Genomic DNA, 21847 nt, shown 5'->3' with positions numbered 1-21847 from the left:
TTGACACTTGCTTGTTGATTTCTGAAGATGTGGATTTAACACATGACAGGCAGGGTGTATCAGTGGGGGAGTGCCTGAGTTTTATTATATAGAGTTAGAGCTTCATGCTTTGCTCTGACAGAGTGAACAGAGCTGTTGAGAGCTTCACCTGCCCCAAAATCGTCACAGTTTGCATGTTCTCCGTGTTCTTCAGTCCAGGTTCAGTGGATTCCTCCCATCTCAACTGAAACAACATGGAGTTTGGATGAATTAGTCAGTCTAAACATTTCCAATAGTCATCAATTGTTGGTCAGCATTGCTGAGTTCAAAAAGGTATTTCCCAAGATAAAAAGGGATTTTTTTGACTGACATAAATACAGTGGTACCTCTACTTACGAGTGTCTCTACTTACGAAATTTTCTACTTACGAAACGCCTCAACAGGAAAATATTGCGTCTGGTTACGAAAGAAATTTCGAGTTATGAAAAGGTAAAAATACAGTATGGGCTGATACTCACAGGTTCCTGAACGCAACATTCTTATAAAAATGCTCTGCCATTGGCTATTACCTAGCATCCTGGCATCCCATTGGCTGAGAGGGACCTCTGTGTGGAGCTAGATAGGTGTCTATGCAGCGTCCTTGTAATTCGGCCCTCGACCCATGAGGTGTTCTGATAGTTTTACGTAAATATATTAACTTTTAGAGTATTCACTATGGACCCCAAGAAAGTGACGGAGAAAAGAGGAAAAGAAAAGATGAAGAAAAGAGTTTTTTTGTCCGTACAAACAAAGCAAGAGATGATAGAAAAGCCTGAAAAAGGGATGCGTTTGGTTGATCTCTCCAAAGAATATGGCCGTAATGCATCTACAATCACCACGTTATTAAAACAAAAGGAAGTTTAAGGAGTTTAAGGCGTCGCGTGGGTGGTTGGAGAAGTTCAGAAGGAGGACTGGAATTCACTCTGTTGTTCATGGTGGGGCAAGAGGGCATGAACCAAAGAGGGCAAAAAACAATGAGGACAGAAGTTAAAAGGTTAATGACCATCATTATTATTCTTTACTCTTTGTTTTTTACATTATACACAACTCTCATTTATTGTGTAATAATCTAATCGTAATATGTATTTGTTACATGTTTTGATGCATTTTTATGCTTCATAAAACATTTATGTCTGAATTTTTGGGGGCTTGGAAAGGATTAAGGCATTTGCATGGAAAACGCGTTTCTACTTACAAAATGTTCTACTTACGAAATTTCTTCCAGAACCAATTAATTTCATAAGTAGAGGTACCACTGTATTTCCCAAGATAAAAAGGGATTTTTCTCTCTTTTCTAACTTCTCGACATTAGATGTAATCGCCTCGCTGAGGCCATCGAGCTTGGAGTGCAGCTTCTCTCTCGCTGCTTTGAGCTCCATTCAAATAATGTTGGATTTGTTTTTTCTACTTTAGATTTTACGAGCCCATGAGGCCTCCTTTGGTACCACGTTCAGAACAAACTTCACATTTTGTAGTTTCACTGCGTTGTTAAATCATCAGTATGTCGTTGATGCTGCCAAATACTTGGATGTAGGATTGTGTATGTTGGTGTCTGAGCCTGGGTGTTTGTGTGTTAAAGACATGGCCAGATAAACCAGCCTGCCAGCTCTGGCCTCATTTGCATCCGCTAATGGCTCTGTGATGCCAATTTTCTGATCACTGCTACTACACATTTAAATTCCTGCCTTCTCCGCCAGATTGCCCCCCCCCCCCTCTATGTGGCGTCCAGGGATTCCTGTTTCCACCCTGCAATAGTAGCTCCGTTCGTGCTCTGCATCAGAAAGACCCGTCTGAGGTTAAACTGGAGACATGACGCCTCTGGTAATGATGCTTTAGTTGGTCATGATAAGGCTAATAGATTCACGCTCAAACATGCCGTTCCAGAAACCATGGGCACTAATCTACTGCTAACACACTCATCTGGTTTCAGGCTTCACTCTTTGTGCGATTAGTCGTGTCTCTGGGTGGAGCGATCATCGCTGCACCTCAGCTGGTTTAACTCCACTCACTTGTTTCTCATCTGTCCGTCAGCCTGCAGTGCTTCTGCTTTTCCAGCCAATCATTGTTCATTTTACCCGTGTGTGCGTTTTTCATTGGCTGTTTCATAAATGTGGACGTTATGGTGGTGGAGCGGGTAGCGCTGTCGCCGCGCAGCAAGGGTGGTTCTGGGTTTGAGTCTCGCTCTGTGTGGAGTTTGTATGTTCTCCCCGTGTCTGAATGGGTTCTGTCCGGGTCCCACCTCCACAAACATGAGCTTCAGGTTAACAGGTCGGTTTTAAAATTTCCTAAGGTGTGCATGTGTGTTTGTATGTCCTCCATGTGACTTCATGTACACTCCGTCATGTCCCAAGTCAGCTGGGACAGGTTCCAACAACCCTCAACAGCAGAAAGAGGACACACACACTCCATCCGCCCGTCCATCCATTTTTATGAAGACAAGATGACCACAATTGTCCCGGCTTCAGCTGTTTTTATTGCTTTGTGCATCACAGGTCACGTTGGAGTCTATCCTCTCAATCTAGCAAGAAGTGGGGTACACACCAAATGCTACACCAGCGCATCGTGGGGCCACATGCACAATAATACATAATAATGGTAATCAGCTCTTCTTTTTTTCCACAAAATTCTGTGAGTGTTAGCTTAGCACGAAAAAAACAACCCCCCAGACTGGAAACACAGTCTGGGGGGTTGTTGGGAAGGGGTGGTTTATCCTTTGTCCTCCTTTTTTCTGAGCTACTGGTGACAAACGTTTGTGTGTGATCCTTTTCCCTGGTTTGCCTCTGATGGTGGGGGCTCCCTTGCCGGACATCATGTGTGTTAAAACAGATCAGGACAGAGTGTGTGAGCAGTCAGAGCTGTAGTTCAGTCTTCACTCCGAATGGTTGGCTGCAACAAGCAGGAGGACATCGAGCCTGAAATCAACCTTTGGTAATTCAAGAGGAACGCCGAATACATCACCCACGGAATTGTCTTGAAAGTAGATTAATTGTTGCTTTAGCTTTTTGTCCTTCATTTAACATGACAGAGTAATTTATAATCTTGGTTTCATACTCGGTTTCACCCGGTCACACTTGGGAGTTTTCTAATAAAACTTTTTTTTTAATGGCCCACGCAGCAGCTGCACGGAAACAGCTAGAGGTGATGTATCTTGTTTATGGCCCAGTGGTGGTTGAAGTTATCTGTTATTTCAGGATACAACCCTCTAATCTTGACTGACATTTTGCTCAAGTGCTTCCTTTAAATATTGGAAAACAAGTATCAGTGAAATATTGAGTGACATGATGAATATGTCTGTTGTCCAGTAAGATTGGGTTGCTGTGAGCTGCACAGCCTGGGGTGTATCAGTATATCAGCTGTATAGTTATTGGCATTTTCTTTAGTGTCATGGAACCCGATGACAAAACGCCTGTGGTGTTTCAATAAGCATCAGAATTAATACTGTACATCTTAAACACTTATTGCACCACAGTCCTTATTGTGGGAATAGAATATGAGTAAAAATTATCAACCTTTTAGCCAGATGTACATTTATTTACATACATAGTGTAGAAAGACAAAAATAGTCTTTGAGAAATGAGATATAATAGAAAGATAGGCATAAATATATCCAAGACACATTTGATGATCACTTTGAGTCTGAAATACAGGATATCCACCCTTTTTGGTTTTTCTACCAGTTATACTTTTTGTGTTTTATTTTGCACTCCATACAACATTCTAAAAAACTGAATAATGAATGTTCATTATTATTAATAATATTTTATGATTATATAATATAATATATATACTATTATAATAATATAATATATATATTTAATGTAATATATATATATATATATATATATATATATATATATATATATATATATATATATATATATATATATATATATATATATATATATATATATATATATGATTCTTAAGTTGTTTCAGAAGGATGAATGCTACCTTTATTTTCATTCATATTGGAGTCATCATTTCTCTCCTAATTACCTTTTAATGTAATCCTGATTTGTGGAGCGCTTTGAAAGGTCCGTCTCAGTATGATCATTGTAGATGACCCTCCTAATGTTTGGTCGTGAAAATGTTATTAAAGCACCCAAAGACAAGGCCCCATGATGCACCAGAGGCAGCGAGAACAATTCAGGTACTTATTGATAAGCAGTTAACCTTCCGCAAAAGCAGAGCTGGTTCACAATAAGATCACCAAGCTAAAGCATAAAACCTGTAATTCACAGGAACGTATCCTAACACAGGAGAGAGAGGGAAAGAAAAAGTTTCCACCCTGATAAGGGAAGGGGAAGAGAAAGCAACGTGATGCAAGCGAAAGCAGAACAGATTGTTCAGACAGAGAACAACAAATGAACTAATTCCCTAAAGAGTCTTCTTCAAATGTGTTTCACTGACAGCTCTTAGTGGAGAGACATTAATGATCTACAACGATGTTTAAGGATGTTTCCACACCCATTGGTGGACAGTTGCATGAGTGATAATTGCACGTTCTGCTAACTGTAGTGTTTGACAAATTCATTTATAGCATAATTAAGAGTGTTCACTTTATTTGTAGAAAACTCTCACCTACTCTAGCCTTTCTGGTCCCGATTGAGCAGAGCCTCAAAATGAATATGATTAACTGTGTCTCCCCTGTGGCAAACTATCCAAAGATGGATAAACTAACCGACCAAACATTTTATCCACGCCTCCAATTATGAATATCAATTGTTTTAAAAGACAAAAACTAGCTTCAGTTGTGTTACGATAACTCAGAACTAGGTGTTTACTCCTCTTTTTATTGTCTTCCAGTCTATTCTATCACCTATCTGTCTGATTCCTGGATTGGCCACGCCTTCAATGAGACACCTGGCTCAGATATAAAAAATAAAACACCTGTTTGTCCAGAGAAGACGACTCATTCTTCCAACCATTTGATCTGTGCACATGAAATGTCAGTTCATTTTCATTTAAAATTGAAATGTTAAAATTGAACTACATTTACTGTAGGATCAGTAGTTAATGTGTTATCTGCTGGACTACATTCAAGTAACTGTCAGCTGTCACTGTAACTGTGAAGATGCTTGTCATAATAAGAATATGTTTGATATTTAGATTAATACCTGCTGTCACATGAATAAATAATAAATAAGTTTAAATAATCGGTATTTGCGCAGTTTTCCCGACAAAAACACCAAAACTGTAATAATTCTAAAACCAGATTAATCTCAAGTGTTCAGGTTGTGCTAACAATTTCCCTGCATACATTATGATTACCATGTTGGAAATGAACACAATAAATATGAAAAGTGAAATAATTTCTCTCTAGTTTGACAGCTAAATGAAGTTAATTTTATTGAATTAAAGACAATCATTTGTAGCTTCAGTAATTCGTTTTCAATCACTTAGATCAGATGAAGAGCAGAAAGTCTTGAATCCACTATTACATATTGCCGTTGACATCCTTCCTCCATGTGTTTAAAAGACACATCCTGCCACATAGGAGCTGAGGTCACGGCCCTCACAATGTTTGCGCCAGGCCACCCTGGAACCAAACAGAGGTTATCAATCTCCTCACAGAGGTTGGTGCAGAGAGAACATCTCCAGGAGAAGACCTCACCAGGCTCTGATGCCGTTGGGATCCCGGGCGACACGTTTGGCACAATTGATGGCTGCAGAGACGTCATCGGACAGAAGCTCTGTGGAAACAAAAAGGTTACGGAGTGCACATTAATAGATTTATATTATTTACAGTTAATATCAGAAACATTAGAAAGACCATTGTCATTTTATAGTTTAGAAAACATAAAACAGTAGGACTTAAATGAGATAAGGGCTACATCATAGTGTGTGTGTGTGGAGGAAAATGTCTCCATCTGGTCCTGTGTGTCACGGGTTCTACTGACCACTGCACTTCATGTTACATCCATTTGATGTAGGAGTTCCATTGCTACACCACCAGCGGCTGTTGATCTGGAAAATGCCGTAGTCAGTGGATCCGTCACTGTTGTAGTTGGTGGCTCTGGTGTTGTAGTCTGACTCCCACTTACTCAGACAAACCCCTGCAGAACCGAGCAGAGATACTTAAAGATCACCTACATGACCAATACCAGCCGTTGGAAACTGTAGACAACATTAAAAAAATAAGAAAAAAATTGGCATCAAAAAGCGACTGTCATCCAGATGACTTTATAGACAACTTATGAGGCCGTAAACACTAAAACCAGCTCAAATTTAGAATGGTAATTTGTGATGAGTCTGTGCCTTTATACATGCTTCGGTATGGCTTGCTTTGCAAATTTGTAATATATGATGTGATATTCAAAACCTATATATAACGTTCCAGTGAATATGCTGGTATACTTTACGACTGATGTTATGCTCCACTGCTATTAAGGAATAAACGCTGCAATTTGAATCGTAGCTTCAGATCGTACTCACAGTTAGCCAGGCTGTGGCCTCTGTAACCATCCATTCCATAACTCCTCAGCACCCTAGCCCATTCACAGCGGGAGAAGGTTCTTGCATTGGCCACAGCCACCAACAGCAGAAACACCAGACACTTCATGATGGACTTCTGTGTTGGATAGAGTTTCAAGTTTATTTATTTTTATATAGCCCAGATTCACAAACAATGTCTCAAAGGGCTTTACAATCTGCACATGGACGATATCCCTCTGACCTTTGTGCACTGCAAGCAGTGCGACCCTCGCATCGGATAAGGAACAACTCCCCCCAAAACCCTTTTAACAGGGGAAAAAATGGATGGGAGAAACCTCAGGAAGACTGCAGAGGAGGGACCCCTCTTCCAGGAGTGGACAGACAAAGCAATAGATATCGCATGTACAGATTAACAACACAATAATAATAACAGTAACAATAATAAATATATGACAAAGGCACGCTGATCCATCCAGTAGAGCGAGTCATCACCAGCCAATGAAGCACACAGAGGTCACGATTGCCGAGGATCCACCACTCTGAGGACAGACCAGACAGTGCCTAAGTCATTGAGCTGAAAAAAGTTATAGTTTAAGGTTACTCTGGCAAAACCCCAAAACCACAGCAACCAAATGAGGCAGAACCAGCACTCCCCCAGTGGATGGTGAAACAGGACCACTGTACAGCTTGTGCTATCGCCAGCCACGGAAGCAGACAGAGGTAGCCGATTGCCGATGATCCACCACACAAAGGCCTGTGAGAGAGAACAGGAGAAGAAGGGAGAGAGACAGAGAGAGCAGGGGTGAGAGTGGTGCAAGAGGGACCAGAATAGCAGAGGATTAATGGGAGGCAGGGGCCTAACTAAGAAATCCTATGACTCGTCGGCAGGACTAGGCTAAACCTAAACAATGAGACTGCCACCCCCGATATTACTTATATGTTAGGTCGAACAGATATGTTTTGAGTCTAGATTTAAAGACATTTAAAGATTCAGACTGTCTAATATTTATAGGGAGGTTATTCCACAAGAAAGGGGCACGATAGGAGAAGGCCCTCTGGCCAGCTGACTTCTTTTTAACTCTAGGAACACACAAGAGACCTGTATTCTGAGAGCGGAGAGCCCTAGTCGGCGTGTAAGGTTTAACAAGATCAGACAGATAGGTTGGAGCAAGCCCATTAATGCTTTTGTATGTTAATAAGAGGACCTTAAAATCGGATCCAACATGAATCGGGAGCCCGTGTAATGCAGCTAAAACTGGGGTGATATGGTCAAATTTCCTAGTTTTAGTTAATATTCTTGCTGCTGTGTTCTGAACCATCTGAAGGCCCCTAGTACCAGACCGAGGCAACCCTGATAACAGAACATTACAATAGTCAAGTCTAGAGGACACAAAGGCATGAATCAAAATTTCTGCATCAGCCATGGCTAGAGAGGACCTAATTTTGGAAATATTACGTAGATGAAAGACAGAGATCTTTGTCACCTCTTTAATATGCTTGTTAAAGGCAAGAGTTGAATCTAACGTTACTCCTAGGTTCTTGACTGTTGAACTATGGGTTATAAGACAGTTATCTACAGATATTGTTAGGTGTTGAAATTGGTTTATATGCCGTGCAGGGCCAATGATTAACATCTCTGTTTTGTCTGGGTTTAGGAGCAAGAAATTACTGGACATCCAACTATTCACAGCAGAAAGACAGGCCTCTAGTTTAATTAATTCAGATCGATCATCTGCTTTTATGGGCATGTAAAGTTGTGTGTCATCAGCATAACAGTGGAAACTTATTCCAAAGCTGCGTATAATTTGACCAAGAGGTGCAACATACAGGGAGAATAACAGAGGACCAAGTACAGACCCCTGAGGTACGCCATATTTGACGTCAGAGAAGGCAGAAGTTTTATTATTGTAGGAGACACATTGTGTCCTATCAGATAGATAAGATTTTAGTGACTCCAGTTAATACCAGCGTGTCTTTCATAGCTATGATGCTCAGCTGGAAATACTGCGGTTGCCTTGATCCACTCTTGGTGAAGATATCAGTTTCCACTCAGTTTGCATGAGTGATTTTATGTTTGACCTTCGACTTGTTTTTCTTCAGATTATCATTGTGCTAATGCAGACTGATGTAAAAGCACTACGTTGGCACAAATTCATCTGTAGAGATACAAGAACAAAAATAAATAAATAAAAGCTGATGAGGAATGAATAATGAAATATTTAGAAGCCAGTTTAATCTTCTAGTGTTCCTTACCAAAACACTTTGTGTTAATCCAGTTTTATCATTGCGACGTTGACTATTTTTTAATGCTGTTTAATGGCTCTGATGTGAATGTCGGCATAATTACGCTCCAGAAGGCAAACAAACCACTTACGCTTTCAATGGCCTGAACGACCCATAAGAGTGCTGCAAATGTCTGACCTTAAAGACTCTCTGGGTATTAAAATCACAGGATTTTAATACCTGAAAACTCCAACCAGTCAGTTAGAACTGAAGACATATCTTTGATGGAAAGTGGAATATATTTAAATGTTAAACAGAAATCAAGTGAATTGTCATAAATGACAACCTACACAGAAATTATCTGCCAATAGTCTTACTTTTGTTGGGGGGGATCAGTCGTGATAAATTAATTCAACTTTATCCCTTTATACTTCCCATGTGTGGCATTTATTGCCACATAAATCTTACATTAGAGCAGTGGTTCTTAACATTGTTGGAGGTACTGAACCCTGCCAGTTTCATATGCTCACTCACGGAACCCTTCTTTAGTAGAATTCCCCCCCCCCAAATTTAAGACATAAGAACAGTATTTTCCGCACTATAAGGTGTACTATTATAAGGCACACCTTCGATGAATGGCCTATTTTATTTTATTTTTAATTCATACATAAGGCACACTAGATTATAAAATGTACTGGATTATAAAACGCATCTGAGAACTCATCTTCAATGAATGGTCTATTTAAAAAAAAAATCATTTGTAAGACAATTGGATTATAAGAAATTGAGAAAATTAAAGGCTTTTAGGTGCGGAAAATACTGTAAATGTTATATATGTATTCAATGAATTGTGCATTAATGTCACCTTTTTCAAAGAACAAAACCAAGACAGTGCATGAACTCACATGAAATGACCAACCTACAAATCAGTGTGACTCCTGCTGTTGTTATAGAGACCAGTTCAGATATGCGTGGCTTCACCTTGACAAGTGCTACTCTGATGTCATTTTCACAGCAAAGTCTGTTTCTTTTATTTGCCATGTTGCTTAAGGAAGTGTTCCTTTATTTTTGCCAGTGAGAGACTAGAGTTGCCCAACTTGACATTACAAATCATTCAGAACGCTGACTCCCATCACGTTCCGTTATACAGTACATGTAAATTCACGTAGCACATATTTGTCAGACCACTTTCTTTTTTGCTCAACATAGTTACTATGAATTAATAATAATAATAATAATAATAATAATAATAATAATAATAATGTATTAGATTTATACAGCACTTTTCTGGACACTCAAAGACGCTTTACATCAGATCCATTATTCATTCTCTCTTCTTTCATACTTGGTGATGGTAAGCTACGTGTGTAGCCACAGCTGCCCTGGGGCAGACTGACGGAGGCGTGGCTGCCAATCTGCGCCTACGGCCCCTCCGACCACCACCGGAACAATCACACACCAGCAAGTGCCCCACTGGAGGCAAGGAAGGTGGAGTGTCTTGCCCAAGGACACAAAGACAAATGACTCGACGGGAGCGGGAATCGAACCGCCGATCTTAAGTCATTGGACGACCTGTTCCACCACTGAGCCACAGTCGCCCCATTAAAATATTAAAGCAATCAGATGATGTACCATTATGACAGGCATAAATCGACTACTGAGGGTGCAAAATCCCCTGTAGCACAGGTAGGTTAATTGATGTAGCGTCATGTGATCACCTGCAGCCAGTGATGGCTAAGGGGGGCGTGTCATCACCAATTGACACTGGACTGAGGTAACGGGGTCCAAGATTGGTGGTTCAATTCCCGCTCCTGCCCATAAACACCCGGAGTGTGAGTTGACAGTGGAAGGTGTCAGTTCACCTCCAGAGCACTTCCGAGGTGCCCTTGAGCGAGGCGCCCTTAAGCAAGGCGCTGCACCCCTTACAAGTTGCTCATTTGGGTGCACCACGAAGGAGCTGCCTGCCACTCTACCTCCCCCTGCATGCGTACAAGCCCCCTGTGTTTGTGTGTTCAGGGCCTGTAGACACTAATATACATATATGCATGTGATTCAACTAACTAGAGTGTGACACTAATTTCGCTTTGGGCGTTAATTCAGTATATATATATATATATTATATATAATTTATTTATTTTTTTATTATTTTTTTTAAGTTCTACTCGACATGCCTTTGCATACACACCAGGAGCTGACTACAATGTGTGTTGCCTAAATGTATTGCGCAGTGTAACAAGCCGATGAGAACTGTCGCTGTCTCTGATTGCTCCCTCTTTGTGGGTAAATAGAGGGACTTTTGAACTGAGTTGGTCATTTCAGAAAACATTAGGAAAAGACATTGAATTGCCTTACTACACTATAAACCAGAAGTATCTTGCAAATCTCCCTGCAAACAGGCTTGCAATCCCTCATTCTTCACACAAATGTTACTGCCAGGATAGATGTCTAAACAAATTCAAAGGTCTTCAAAGAGGACACTACAGAGAGTCTTGAACCAATGCTTAGCCTCAAGGTGGTATAAAAAGTGTTCCATCTTGAGTCCTAAATCTCCCAGTGTTTCTACAAATTTTGCAAATGGGATAATATGCGCTTAATGCCTATATACCGCGCCACGTGGTCTGCCTTAATGATGGTAACCATGGCCCTGAGCATTGATGAAGCTTTCCCTATCGAACTGATCCTGTGGCAACAGCAATATGTCCTCAAACCAACATAAGTGGCTTGCCTTGGTTTAGTCAGCATCATAAGATACAAACATGCTCCCATTGGTTGAGTATGTTGCCCCAACACATTCTCCCTGAATGGTACCTGCATATGTGACTGAACAAATAGCAGGAGGCAAGTACTTCAGGTGCCTAGCCTAGCTCAAAGCCAGTCCCTGGGAAAGGGGCAAAAAAGAAACCCAAACTGACATATTTTGACTCCTTCTGGTTTCTCACTTAACACTTGGGGGGGGAGGGGGGCTCAGAGACCCAGACCATGAGAGGTCACTCACAGAACCAGTCATTGATAATTCACCCATTTCTTTTGTGGTAGGATTGGTAACAATAAAAATGAAATAAATAAGAGGATGCAAACTGAAGGTTTTGGGGTGATTGAGGTGCCATGGTGTCTTCAATAAGGGAGAGACATCTCTAGCTACCTAGGTAGAAGAGTAGCTAATGATACTCTTAGCTGACTCCCAACATAAAAATAATCTGTGACCAATATCTCAGAATAATGACAGGTCTTTGTCACCACCACTAGTTGGTGACAGAGACCTGGGGAAGAATGGTGAAGAATGCATTGTCTCGCTCCTTGGACTATCTTTTAGTTGTTGTTTTTTAAAGGAACCTGTATTATTTTTTTGGGTGAGATACTGTGTAAGCATTCTTCACTGAGGAAAAGACAGGAGATGGAGCTGGAGGTAGCAGAGATGAAGATGCTGAGGTTCTCTCTGGGAGTGACCAGGATGGATAGGATCAGGAATGAGTCCATCAGAGGGACAGCACATGTTAGAGGTTCTGGAGATAAAGTCAGAGAGGCCAGACTGAGATGGTTTGGACATGTCCAGAGGAGAGATAGTGAATATATTGGTAGAAGGATGCTGAGTTTTGAACTGCAAGGCAGGAGGCCTAGAGGAAGACCAAAGAGGAGGTTTATGGATGTAGTGAAAGAGGACATGAAGGTAGTTGGTGTGAGAGAAGAGGATGCAGAAGACAGGGTAAGATGGAGGCAACTGATTTTCTGTGGTGACCCCTGCAGGGAAATGCCCAAAGGAAAAGAAGAAGACTGTATAAGCATTCTGAACTCTGGTCTCAAACCAGAGACCTCCTCGAAAGGACAGACGACAACTAGGAAAATCCCAGGTCATAACCTGAAGAGACTGCTGGCAGGGGGAATAGACTCCAAGTATGCTGGCATAGCTATCCATGTCAGCAGGAGCCAGTTACTACATAGTAACTTGGATCCACCCAGTGTCTGTGAAAGTGGGGGCACAGGATGACTCATTGCTACACCACACAGTAACAGATCTTGGAACAGAATTGATGATAAATCAGATGACCAGCATATCAGTTGGTTGAGACTCAGTGGCAGGACTCTCACCACAGTCAACAGGGTATTAGTACCCCAGATGGAGCAGTGCCTGGTACAGATACTCAGCCATGGCTTGCAGTTGAGAGGAAGATGGATGGATGAAAGCTTCACATGTTTGTAACCTGGATGCTGCCAGAAGAAGTGCAGAGCCGTCTACACAGGCGTGTGTTGAAAAGAAACTGGAGAGGTTGTCAGAAGTCATCTACACCTATGGAGCAGAGGACGGGCTGATGGATCCTTGTTTGCGCTGTGGTTTCTGCTTTTCATCCCGAGTCAAAGTCCACAATACATCATGAAATTGAGCAACTGGTGAAAGAAAGAAGATGCCTGAAAACAAAGGAAGAAGGCCACAGAAGATAAAGGGTAAGGACTGAAGGCATTATAGGCTGACATCAAGCAATGTTTTGTAATGATGCAAAGGGCTTGATGCCTGTGAAAACAATGCAAGTAGGAAGAGCGAACAAGGGATAACTTAAACAGAGATCTCTACATGTTCATCAATGGCTTCTTTGTAAAGGAGAAATCTAATCCAACAAACCCTAACCCTTAAATTAGAGCAGCACATGAAGAACCCATTTTCTGACAACCAAAGTAAAAACCTGTCGTCATTCCCAGTGACATGCTACCAACTCAACCACCAGAATAGCTGCACACAAGACCTTTAACATGGTGTGAAGTTGACAGTGCAGTTAAGTCTACAAGATCACTGTCAGCCGCTGGGCCCCACAGCATTCCATTATGGCTCTATAAGAACATACCAGGCAAATTTATTTATTCAGTTTATTTTTCTTCTTTCCAGACATGTTATTACAACATATTTCACTTTGATCAGTGTTGAAACATCATCAACAACATCCGAAAATTTTTAAAAAAGGGTTAAAGGGTAGAAGCCATTGGCTTGTAAGTTCCCCTAAATCATCAACAAAACATCTCTCTCATTAGAATATGTAATCAATAAACTCAGACACTAAAAGTCTTCAACCAGCTCATACATTGAATTTTGACAGACGTTCATACCCTTATCCACGTCCAGATATTAGTCTTTTACCCTAGAGCAGCGGTTCTCAAACTTTTCAGTCCGCGCTCCCACTTCTACCTCCCGACTTAGCTGACGCACCCCAATGTCCAAAACATGAAAAAAAAAGAAAGAAAAGGCGTAGTTTTTATAGCCATATAGGTATCAAGTTTAATAATATAGGCTCCTGTTAACACAGAATAGATTGATCAATAATGGGCCTAATGATCTCTCACTTTAGAAACGGTGGGGAGAATAATAGTAACAATATAAAAATGACAATAATAATATTTTAAGTCAAAATGGTCGTCGAGCGAGCCAACTACAGATGAGTGATAACAGCAGTTATTACTATGCAGGGCTCGAAATTAATTTTTTTTCTTGGTAGCACTGGTGCTCCCAAATGTAGAAGTTAGTAGCACCAGCAAAGACTTCAGGAGCACCTACCCAAAAGCAAGGCAGTGACAGAGCGATAGAGACGCTCCGTCCATCTCCGTTCCTCCTCTCTCCCCCAGGAGAGCAGCCGCAGCTGCGCTCTCATTGGTTCCTGTAAGGAGCGCGGTCTCACAAAAAAAAGCGCACCAAATTTTTTTCAGTAGTCGCACCGGTGCTCCCAAATATATTTAATAGTCACACTGATAAAAATTTGGGCGCATATGCGACCAAAATGGGCGCAATTTCGAGCCTTGCTATGTAACAAATAGGCCTATTTAACAAACTGTAACAGTTATTGAATGGTAACAAATATGCTATTCTGCCACAAAGAATCAAAATAACATAGGCCCAAGTTCAACATCATGTTTTCTCTTTCGAGTACGAGTCTCATTGTGTTCTTTACCCCCTTCTCCCGATCAAGAGTTTTCTGTGTTCTGTATTCCTCATTTTCAGTTTCCCTGTCTCGTCATCATCACTCTCTTTTTCCTGCTGGATTTCTTCATCCTGGTAGACCTCACAGCTCTCAGTTGGGCCAATGTATCCTGTCCTCTTTCATTTCTCCCAGATTTAATACCGGACAGACTGCCCGTTTTCAACCAGTTATGCATTTCGGCATATTATTGTTGTTGCTATCACAACAAGCTAGCACGTAGCTAGGAGAAAGCCAAGTGCATTTTGGGTATTTTTTTTTAATTTAAAATTTTCCCAAAACGTTTTTTAATTGAAAATTACCAATGATTTCAGTGAATGAATTTAAATATTTAAACTGTTAATCCACCATTAAAAAGTGTTTAAATTATTTATTTAATTATTTATGTATTTCAAGGTGCTCAGCTGCCATTACACTCACGCACCCCCTAGCGGCAGCTCACGCACCACAGGGGGTACGCGCACCACACTTTGGGAATCCCTGCCCTAGAGTATAACCATGTTTACATTCTTCCTAGAAACACAAGGTTTGTTAACATCATGGATAGTCAAAACAAGTTGACCTTGCCAGTGTTCTCCACAAGAATAAAATGATCATATTCACCTCTTTCAGCAGACACTTTAACAGTTTCACATGGTATTTATTTATTTATTTAACCTTTATTTAACCAGGCAATCACTTAAGAACAGGTTCTTATTTACAAATGCTGCCTGAGCTAAGAGCAGTGGCTCTTAGAGGTGTGGGGGTGGGGAGCAAGGTTATAATCGTTAACGAAAACTAATGAAATAACAAAAACTAAATGTGTAAAAATATTTTCGTTAACTGAAATAAAAATAAAAACGAGGCTTTGCAAAAAAACGACAACTGAAACTGTATTGTGTGTTTACAAAACTAACTAAAACAAACTGAAATGATTGAGAAAATTTGCTTAGTTTTCGTCTTTGTCAGTGAATCAATCCGTCGGGGGGCATGGCGGCGAAAGTAGGGAGAAAGCGCCAGAGTCCTATTTGGGAATAGTTTGAATATGACTGTGTCTCAGACAAGAGTAAGTGCCTTGTAGTGGAACAAGATAAAATATGTGGAACCTTTCTGAGGGGGAAAAATTCCACGAATCTTAAAGTCCATAAAGCGCACACAAGAAGGCTAACCTAGCTTACCTTGAGCAAGTAAGGGAGAACGCCCAGCCTCCTTCCCCCGAAACAGAAGCTGACCCCAGGCCAGGCAGCACGATGCAGCCCGACACAACTACTGTTAGGAGTCACATAGCTTAACTTAATGAGGTACTGGGTTTTGAGTTTTTCATGTTTTTGTTTTAGAAAGATACTACTTGCATCTCACTTAAGAAACAGAACACATATTGCACTTAATTTTTTTAATCTCTGACAAATATCCCTTACTACCAAAAAAGACTAAAACTAAGACTAAAACTAATAAAAAATAAACTAAAACTAAGCATTTTCAAAAAATAAAAACTAAACTAAACTAGCAAACTAGCATTAAAAACTAATTAAACCTAAACTGAAATTGAAAACAAAGAGTTACAACTAAATAAAAATAAAAACTAATGAAAAATCCCAAACTAGTATAACCTTGGTGGGGAGGAAGTCTAAAATAAACACAAAGACATACACTATACAGAAAATATAAGAAAAATAAATACAAGACATGAGAACGAGACCGAGAAAGAGAGAGAGAGAGAGAGAGAGAGAGAGAGAAAGAGAGAGAGACACTCAACAAGTGCAGCTGTCAGCTACAATTTCATGTAGGTTTTGTTTAAAAGCAGTGACTGATATGGTGACAGTGAGTTTGAGGCAGTTTTGAAAATTGTTCCAATCATTAGCTGCAGCGAATCGAAAGGCACTGCGACCAAAGACAGTACGGGCTTTAGGGATGGAGAGTTTGATGAGCTTACTGGACCTAAGATTGCGGGCAGGACGGAAGTGGTGTAGAAGGGAGGAGAGGTAGGGAGGTGTTTTTCCAAGTATGGATTTGTAAATGAGGTGAAGCCAGTGGTGGGGCCGTCTGGTGTGGAGGGATGTCCAGTCTACCAGGTTGTACAGGTCACAGTGGTGAGTTCTGAATGGAGCTCCTGTGGCAAAACGGATGGCAGAGTGGTGGAGATATAATATTGGTTTATCTCCACCACTGGTATAATATTATCAAAAAATATCAACATGCTCTTTAAAGTCTCAAAGTTAATGTTATCCCATGTTATCACAAATACATGGTTTTGTTTTTTTGTTCATTAGTCCGTTTCTGACATCAATGATGTTGATTTTTTTTTTACTGTTCCATGAAATACTTGACGTGTCCAAAATTGTAGAGCTCCCAATATTGAAGTGACTCTGTTGTACTGATCTTTGGTGTAGTAACAATTCTTGTCCGTCTTTATTGCTCATATTTCATCAACTCCTCTGCTCTCCTGATCACCATTGGTTTTCATCTGATCCGGAGAAAGCCCCTTTGTTCTGATGAAGATCCTGCAGTTGTTTGTCCATGTGTTGTCGATCAGCCCATTCTTCTTCAGTTGTCGAGCTTTTTTAGTGATATCAGCATTCTTTTTAGTGAGATTCTCATTAATGTAGACATTTTTTCCTTTCAGTTTGAAGTTTGAAGAAGAGCTATCTTGTGTTTACGATTGTTGAATTTTATCAGCACTGCAGGTGGTCTCCTACCTCCAGATGGTAGTGGGTAACATGTCTCAATCTGGTCTGATCTATAGTTATCTCCAGATCCCTCAGTTGAGAACTCACTTGTTGCTCTAGAGATTCGATGTCAGCGCTAGCCACAGCATTGCTGTAATTCCTCGGCTTGATTTTGATTCCAGTGATGATCACATCATTTATACGAATGCTTTGTTCCAAATCATCCATTCTTTGTTGTCCCTGTTCCAAGACAACAATTTTTCGGTCTTTTTCATCCATATCTTTCTGCATTTTCTTCATTTGTCCTTCATTTCTTCCATGGCGTCTAGCCACCAGTTTTAGCTTTTCTTCCAACTTTTTATCAAAGTCACTCCCTAACTTATCAAAGTTGCTCTTTAACTCACTCTTTAGTTCTTTCATAGAGACCATCTGGTCTTTGGTATCCTCCGATTTTCCTTTTGGTTTCGTCATTTTGAAGAGAATAAGTGAGAGTCAGTCTGGGTATGAGTTAGAGAGATAGCGACGACAGGAGACAGAAGAAAGACGTCTGCTCCCGTTGAGAGCCGGAAGTGCTGTTGAAGTTTGTCTGGAAGCTAATCAAAGTGGCATGTGAAAAAGGCATCATACCAAAGGCCTAATGAAGGCAGGAGGGATCCTGATTTCCCAGTAGATGAACCCATCCGCCATAAAACAGTTCTGCCGATTCAGTTGTCTTGAGAGTCCCATATTATGCTTTTTTTTAAGTTCATATCATTCAGGTGGTAGATGTCCGACTACACTGTATTTGAAATTTCTTGACCCAAACTGATCCGTGGTCCTCAATACCTTTGATCAAATATTGATAAAATCACTTCCACCCCGAAACATTTTGTGTTAATGGCTGCGCCTCTGAGCTCTCTCTTTATTATGAGTTTTTCATAATATGATTCCTTTAATGTGGAGTGGAGGGTTTTCTTCAGTCTTGTGGCCCAAACGGCTTTCGGCCTTCCTGCAGAAGAACAACCTGTCTGTACCTCTGTGCAGAAGGCAGAACTAGGTGTCTTCTGAAGATGTCTGAAGCATGCCAGCATCATCTTGACCAATGCCTTCAGGTCAGTGCATCATGAAGTGTTGTGGCCAGTTCAATGTCACAACACAAACTTTTACAACTACCTGGCAGACCCTGGACATAGGCATAATTGCAGGCTGCACCATTTCCCCACTGGTTGTTATCATGGCAGTGCAGCTCATTATTCAAGCATCTCAATGGTTGCTTGGAGGGGATTGACTGAAGAGTGGACACCCATCAGGGTGTACATGGATGACATGAGGACAGTAACAACAACAAAGGGATGCACCAGATGCATACTGGACAAACATCAAGTGAGTATGAATTGAAATTAAACCCAGCTAGTCCTGCAGTATCTCCAATGTTAAAAGCCAACTGCCAATGATGAGGTGTGGAGAGGAGGAAGATCGCCTGGATTGAGGTATGGAACATAGAGTCCAACAGACCGAGTTTCAACAAAAGAGCCACTCATGACTCTCTGCCCTCTCCAAACACTTACAGCTCTGGTTTGGATAAGATCCAGCCTGTCCTCAGTGTGCTGCACCAACAACCCTCAAAACACATTCTGGTGTGTCGCAAGACCCGTCTCATCCAAGGCAGATATACCCAGCACCCCAACCTGGTGCTAAAATGGCTTCTGAACTGAAGAACAAGAGGATAACCACTAATATTATACCTCCCAAAGCTCATGCTATCCAGCAACAAACAGCCTACCTTCAGGAAGAAGAGAAACAGCAGACCAACCCATCACCTACTGACCCACTGGATGCAGTGTAAGTGTAACTGGTCAGAGGTAGGACCAGTTACAGCACAGACTGAGAGCAGATCAGGAATAGTCCGACAGTTTATTCTGAGGTTCGCACGGAATGACAGCAATATTCCAGAAAAGCAGTCTCAGTAAACAGGAATCCCAGCTGACAGGTAGCAGACAGGGAACGAGCAGGCAGAGTAGTCAAGGACAGAAGGCTGGTCAGATTACCGGGGCAGAGACGAGGAAGACTGGTTGAAGACAGGCAGGGTTGAAACCGAGGAAGCAGTCCGGAGATCAACGCGAGAGAGCTTTGCATGATACGAAGACAATCTGGCAGAGACTGAGAGGAATGGGAGGGTATATGTACAGAACAGGCAGGTGATAATCAGGTGAGGAAACACAGGTGAAGGCAGTTGCACTGATGAGGTGGGAGTGGAAGGCAGGTAGAGCTGGGCAGATGAGAGGAAAACCAGGAGCGGATTGTGACACTAAGATTGGAAAATGAGGACCAGCCTAGGCCAAAAGCTTACCTTCTCACCTGAAATCGCAGCAACTAGCCTGCAACAAGACCTGATCCTTTTGTCTAAATCCTGCTGACTGGTCTTCATCGGTGAACTGACAGATCCTTGGGTGGAAGCCATTACAATTTCATACTGAAAACTTGCTGCAATTTCATCTGTGCTGTATGTCTTGCATATATGGCACACTTGAAAATGAAGCTGACTTTGACTTGACTTTGATTGATGAGGCAAACAAAAGGAATAATTTGCATTATGGGGTACAGTCCGGCAGAGCTCCTCTATCAATATCCTACTGGTACACTAGAATAATGATGAAGTGATCCTCTGGTAGCAGCAGTGCTGTTTTTGGATGAGAGATCGGGATTTATTATGAGGAGGAGACAAGAAAGACTATTGCGAGACATTGGGAGTTGGACAAATTCAAGCAGGTCACATTTGTACAAAGTATGTGTTGTGATATTTTGGGGTGAAAGTGTTGTGAGCTTGAGAAACAAGAATGGAGAACATGAAGAGTATGAACATATGAAGCTTCAAATTGCCTCTCCTTCACTGCAACCTGCGGATTTCAGAGAGCTGCCACCTGGCATGACGGCAAATAAATCATACAAGCTATTCAAATGTAGATTTTAAAAATAACAGTGATCCCTCGTCACTCGCGTTTAATACGTTCCAGGACCGCCCACAAATAACGAAATTAGGAGAAATTATCACAATCTATTCTATCTGTATTACCTTTTCTCACACTCTAATAGACTGTTTGTAGCACTTTTAAGTATTTATTTAATACATGGGAGTGCGCTGCGTTCCACGAGTCTCAGAAAGCAGCACACTTCCGGATGCTGTCAGCCAATAGAATGCGTGTATGGTATCATGTGACTAGCTACTAAAAATCTGCGATGAGGTGAAGCATGGGATCTTGACGCGTGAATGTGCAAGCGATTACTGTCAAAAATTATTTTTTGTATCAAAAGTCCTTTTTCAGTGTTTTTTGTTGTTGCTATCCAAGAAAATATGTTTGTGGTGTCACTAAAGAAAAAAAGAAAAAAATGCATCAAAGTCACTGTTCTGGTGTTCTGCTGACACAGATATTCACAAAAAGCTTGTTTGCTGTGTTTTGGTCAAAAACTAGTGTTTTTGGTACCTTACTTTTACAGGTCCAGCCTATGTTCTATATTGCCGATTACTAAAGAATGGACTAACGATCTTTTTTTTCCTGATGAGAGAAAATAATTGACTCCCTTTTGGTAGTATTGGTGTTTTTAATAGACTGTGGGTCTTGACATATCGGTCAAAATGCTCTAAAACTACTGGCAGAGTTGGGCTCTGCTCTGGAAACAGCTAGCAGCCAATGAATTAATCTAGCCCCTTCCAGTATAAGTATTTTAGTGACTTTATGTGTACATGTACTGTTCACTTCTTAAAACCATAGAGTAGAGGGAAATAATGTTAAAAGGAGCAAATTGTAAACCAACAGTAATGAATACATATGGTGAACAACCCTACATGTATTTGAAGATGACTCAGATTTTGACTAAAAGACCAACTAGAATGTTATGTTTGATAATTCTGACAGAGAGCAGTCTGTTAGGCTAAATGCCAAATGCGGGAATGCACCAATGAAGCCAAAAGTCATGCAGGTAAAGGTGTAACAGTCTTGATCATGAACCAGACTAGTAGTTGGCAGATACAAAAGGACTCGAGGTTATTACAGCATGAGTGACTTACCAAAAGGTAGAAGGGGACCTCCAGAGAAGAATACTGATCTAGAAATAAGTGCAACGTATAAGTTACAGAACAATGGGAGGATAGAGAGACACAGAGGCGTTTCATACAAGGAGTGGATCAGGAAGTCCCACGAGCAGGAAGCTGCTCACCATCAGAGGAAGAGGAAGTTTGAAAGGAGAACAAACGGAGTTCGTAACTGACATACATCTGATAATTCTCCATGACATGAGTTTAGAGTTGTGAAGTAAATCATTAAACATCATTCCGTGAACACTACCCTCAACAGGCAGCTCAGGATGCAGACTGGCATTTATCAAAAGATGGTGATCCATCCTGGTCGAGTTACTGCTCCTGAGTAGGTGTGTGTGTTTGTGTGTGTGTGTGTGTGTGTGTGTGTGTGTGTGTGTGTGTGTGTGTGTGTGTGTGTGTGTGTGTGTGTGTGTGTGTGTGTGTGTGTGTGTGTGTGTGTGTGTGTGTGTGCGAGCGTTTGGATGGGTGAGTGGGTTGATGGGTAAATACAGTTT

At 41.1% G+C, this 21847-nt stretch overlaps 1 protein-coding gene across 1 annotated transcript; it reads right to left on the bottom strand.

Moving 5' to 3' along the window:
* Positions 1-5327: 5327 nt before the first annotated feature.
* On the bottom strand, positions 5328-21455 carry LOC137608166 (lysozyme C-like). The gene is made up of 6 exons (XM_068334282.1): positions 21324-21455; positions 7055-7207; positions 6454-6589; positions 5919-6074; positions 5633-5711; positions 5328-5557 (listed from the first exon to the last, which is right to left on the bottom strand). Exons 1-6 carry the CDS (start codon positions 21426-21428, stop codon positions 5491-5493), a joined length of 696 nt encoding a protein of 231 aa, XP_068190383.1. The 5' UTR covers positions 21429-21455; the 3' UTR covers positions 5328-5490.
* Positions 21456-21847: the final 392 nt, after the last annotated feature.

The sequence above is a fragment of the Antennarius striatus genome, chromosome 15, assembly GCF_040054535.1.
Source record: "Antennarius striatus isolate MH-2024 chromosome 15, ASM4005453v1, whole genome shotgun sequence".
NCBI lineage: Eukaryota > Metazoa > Chordata > Actinopteri > Lophiiformes > Antennariidae > Antennarius > Antennarius striatus.
This window is presented reverse-complemented; position numbering and strand designations above follow the sequence as displayed.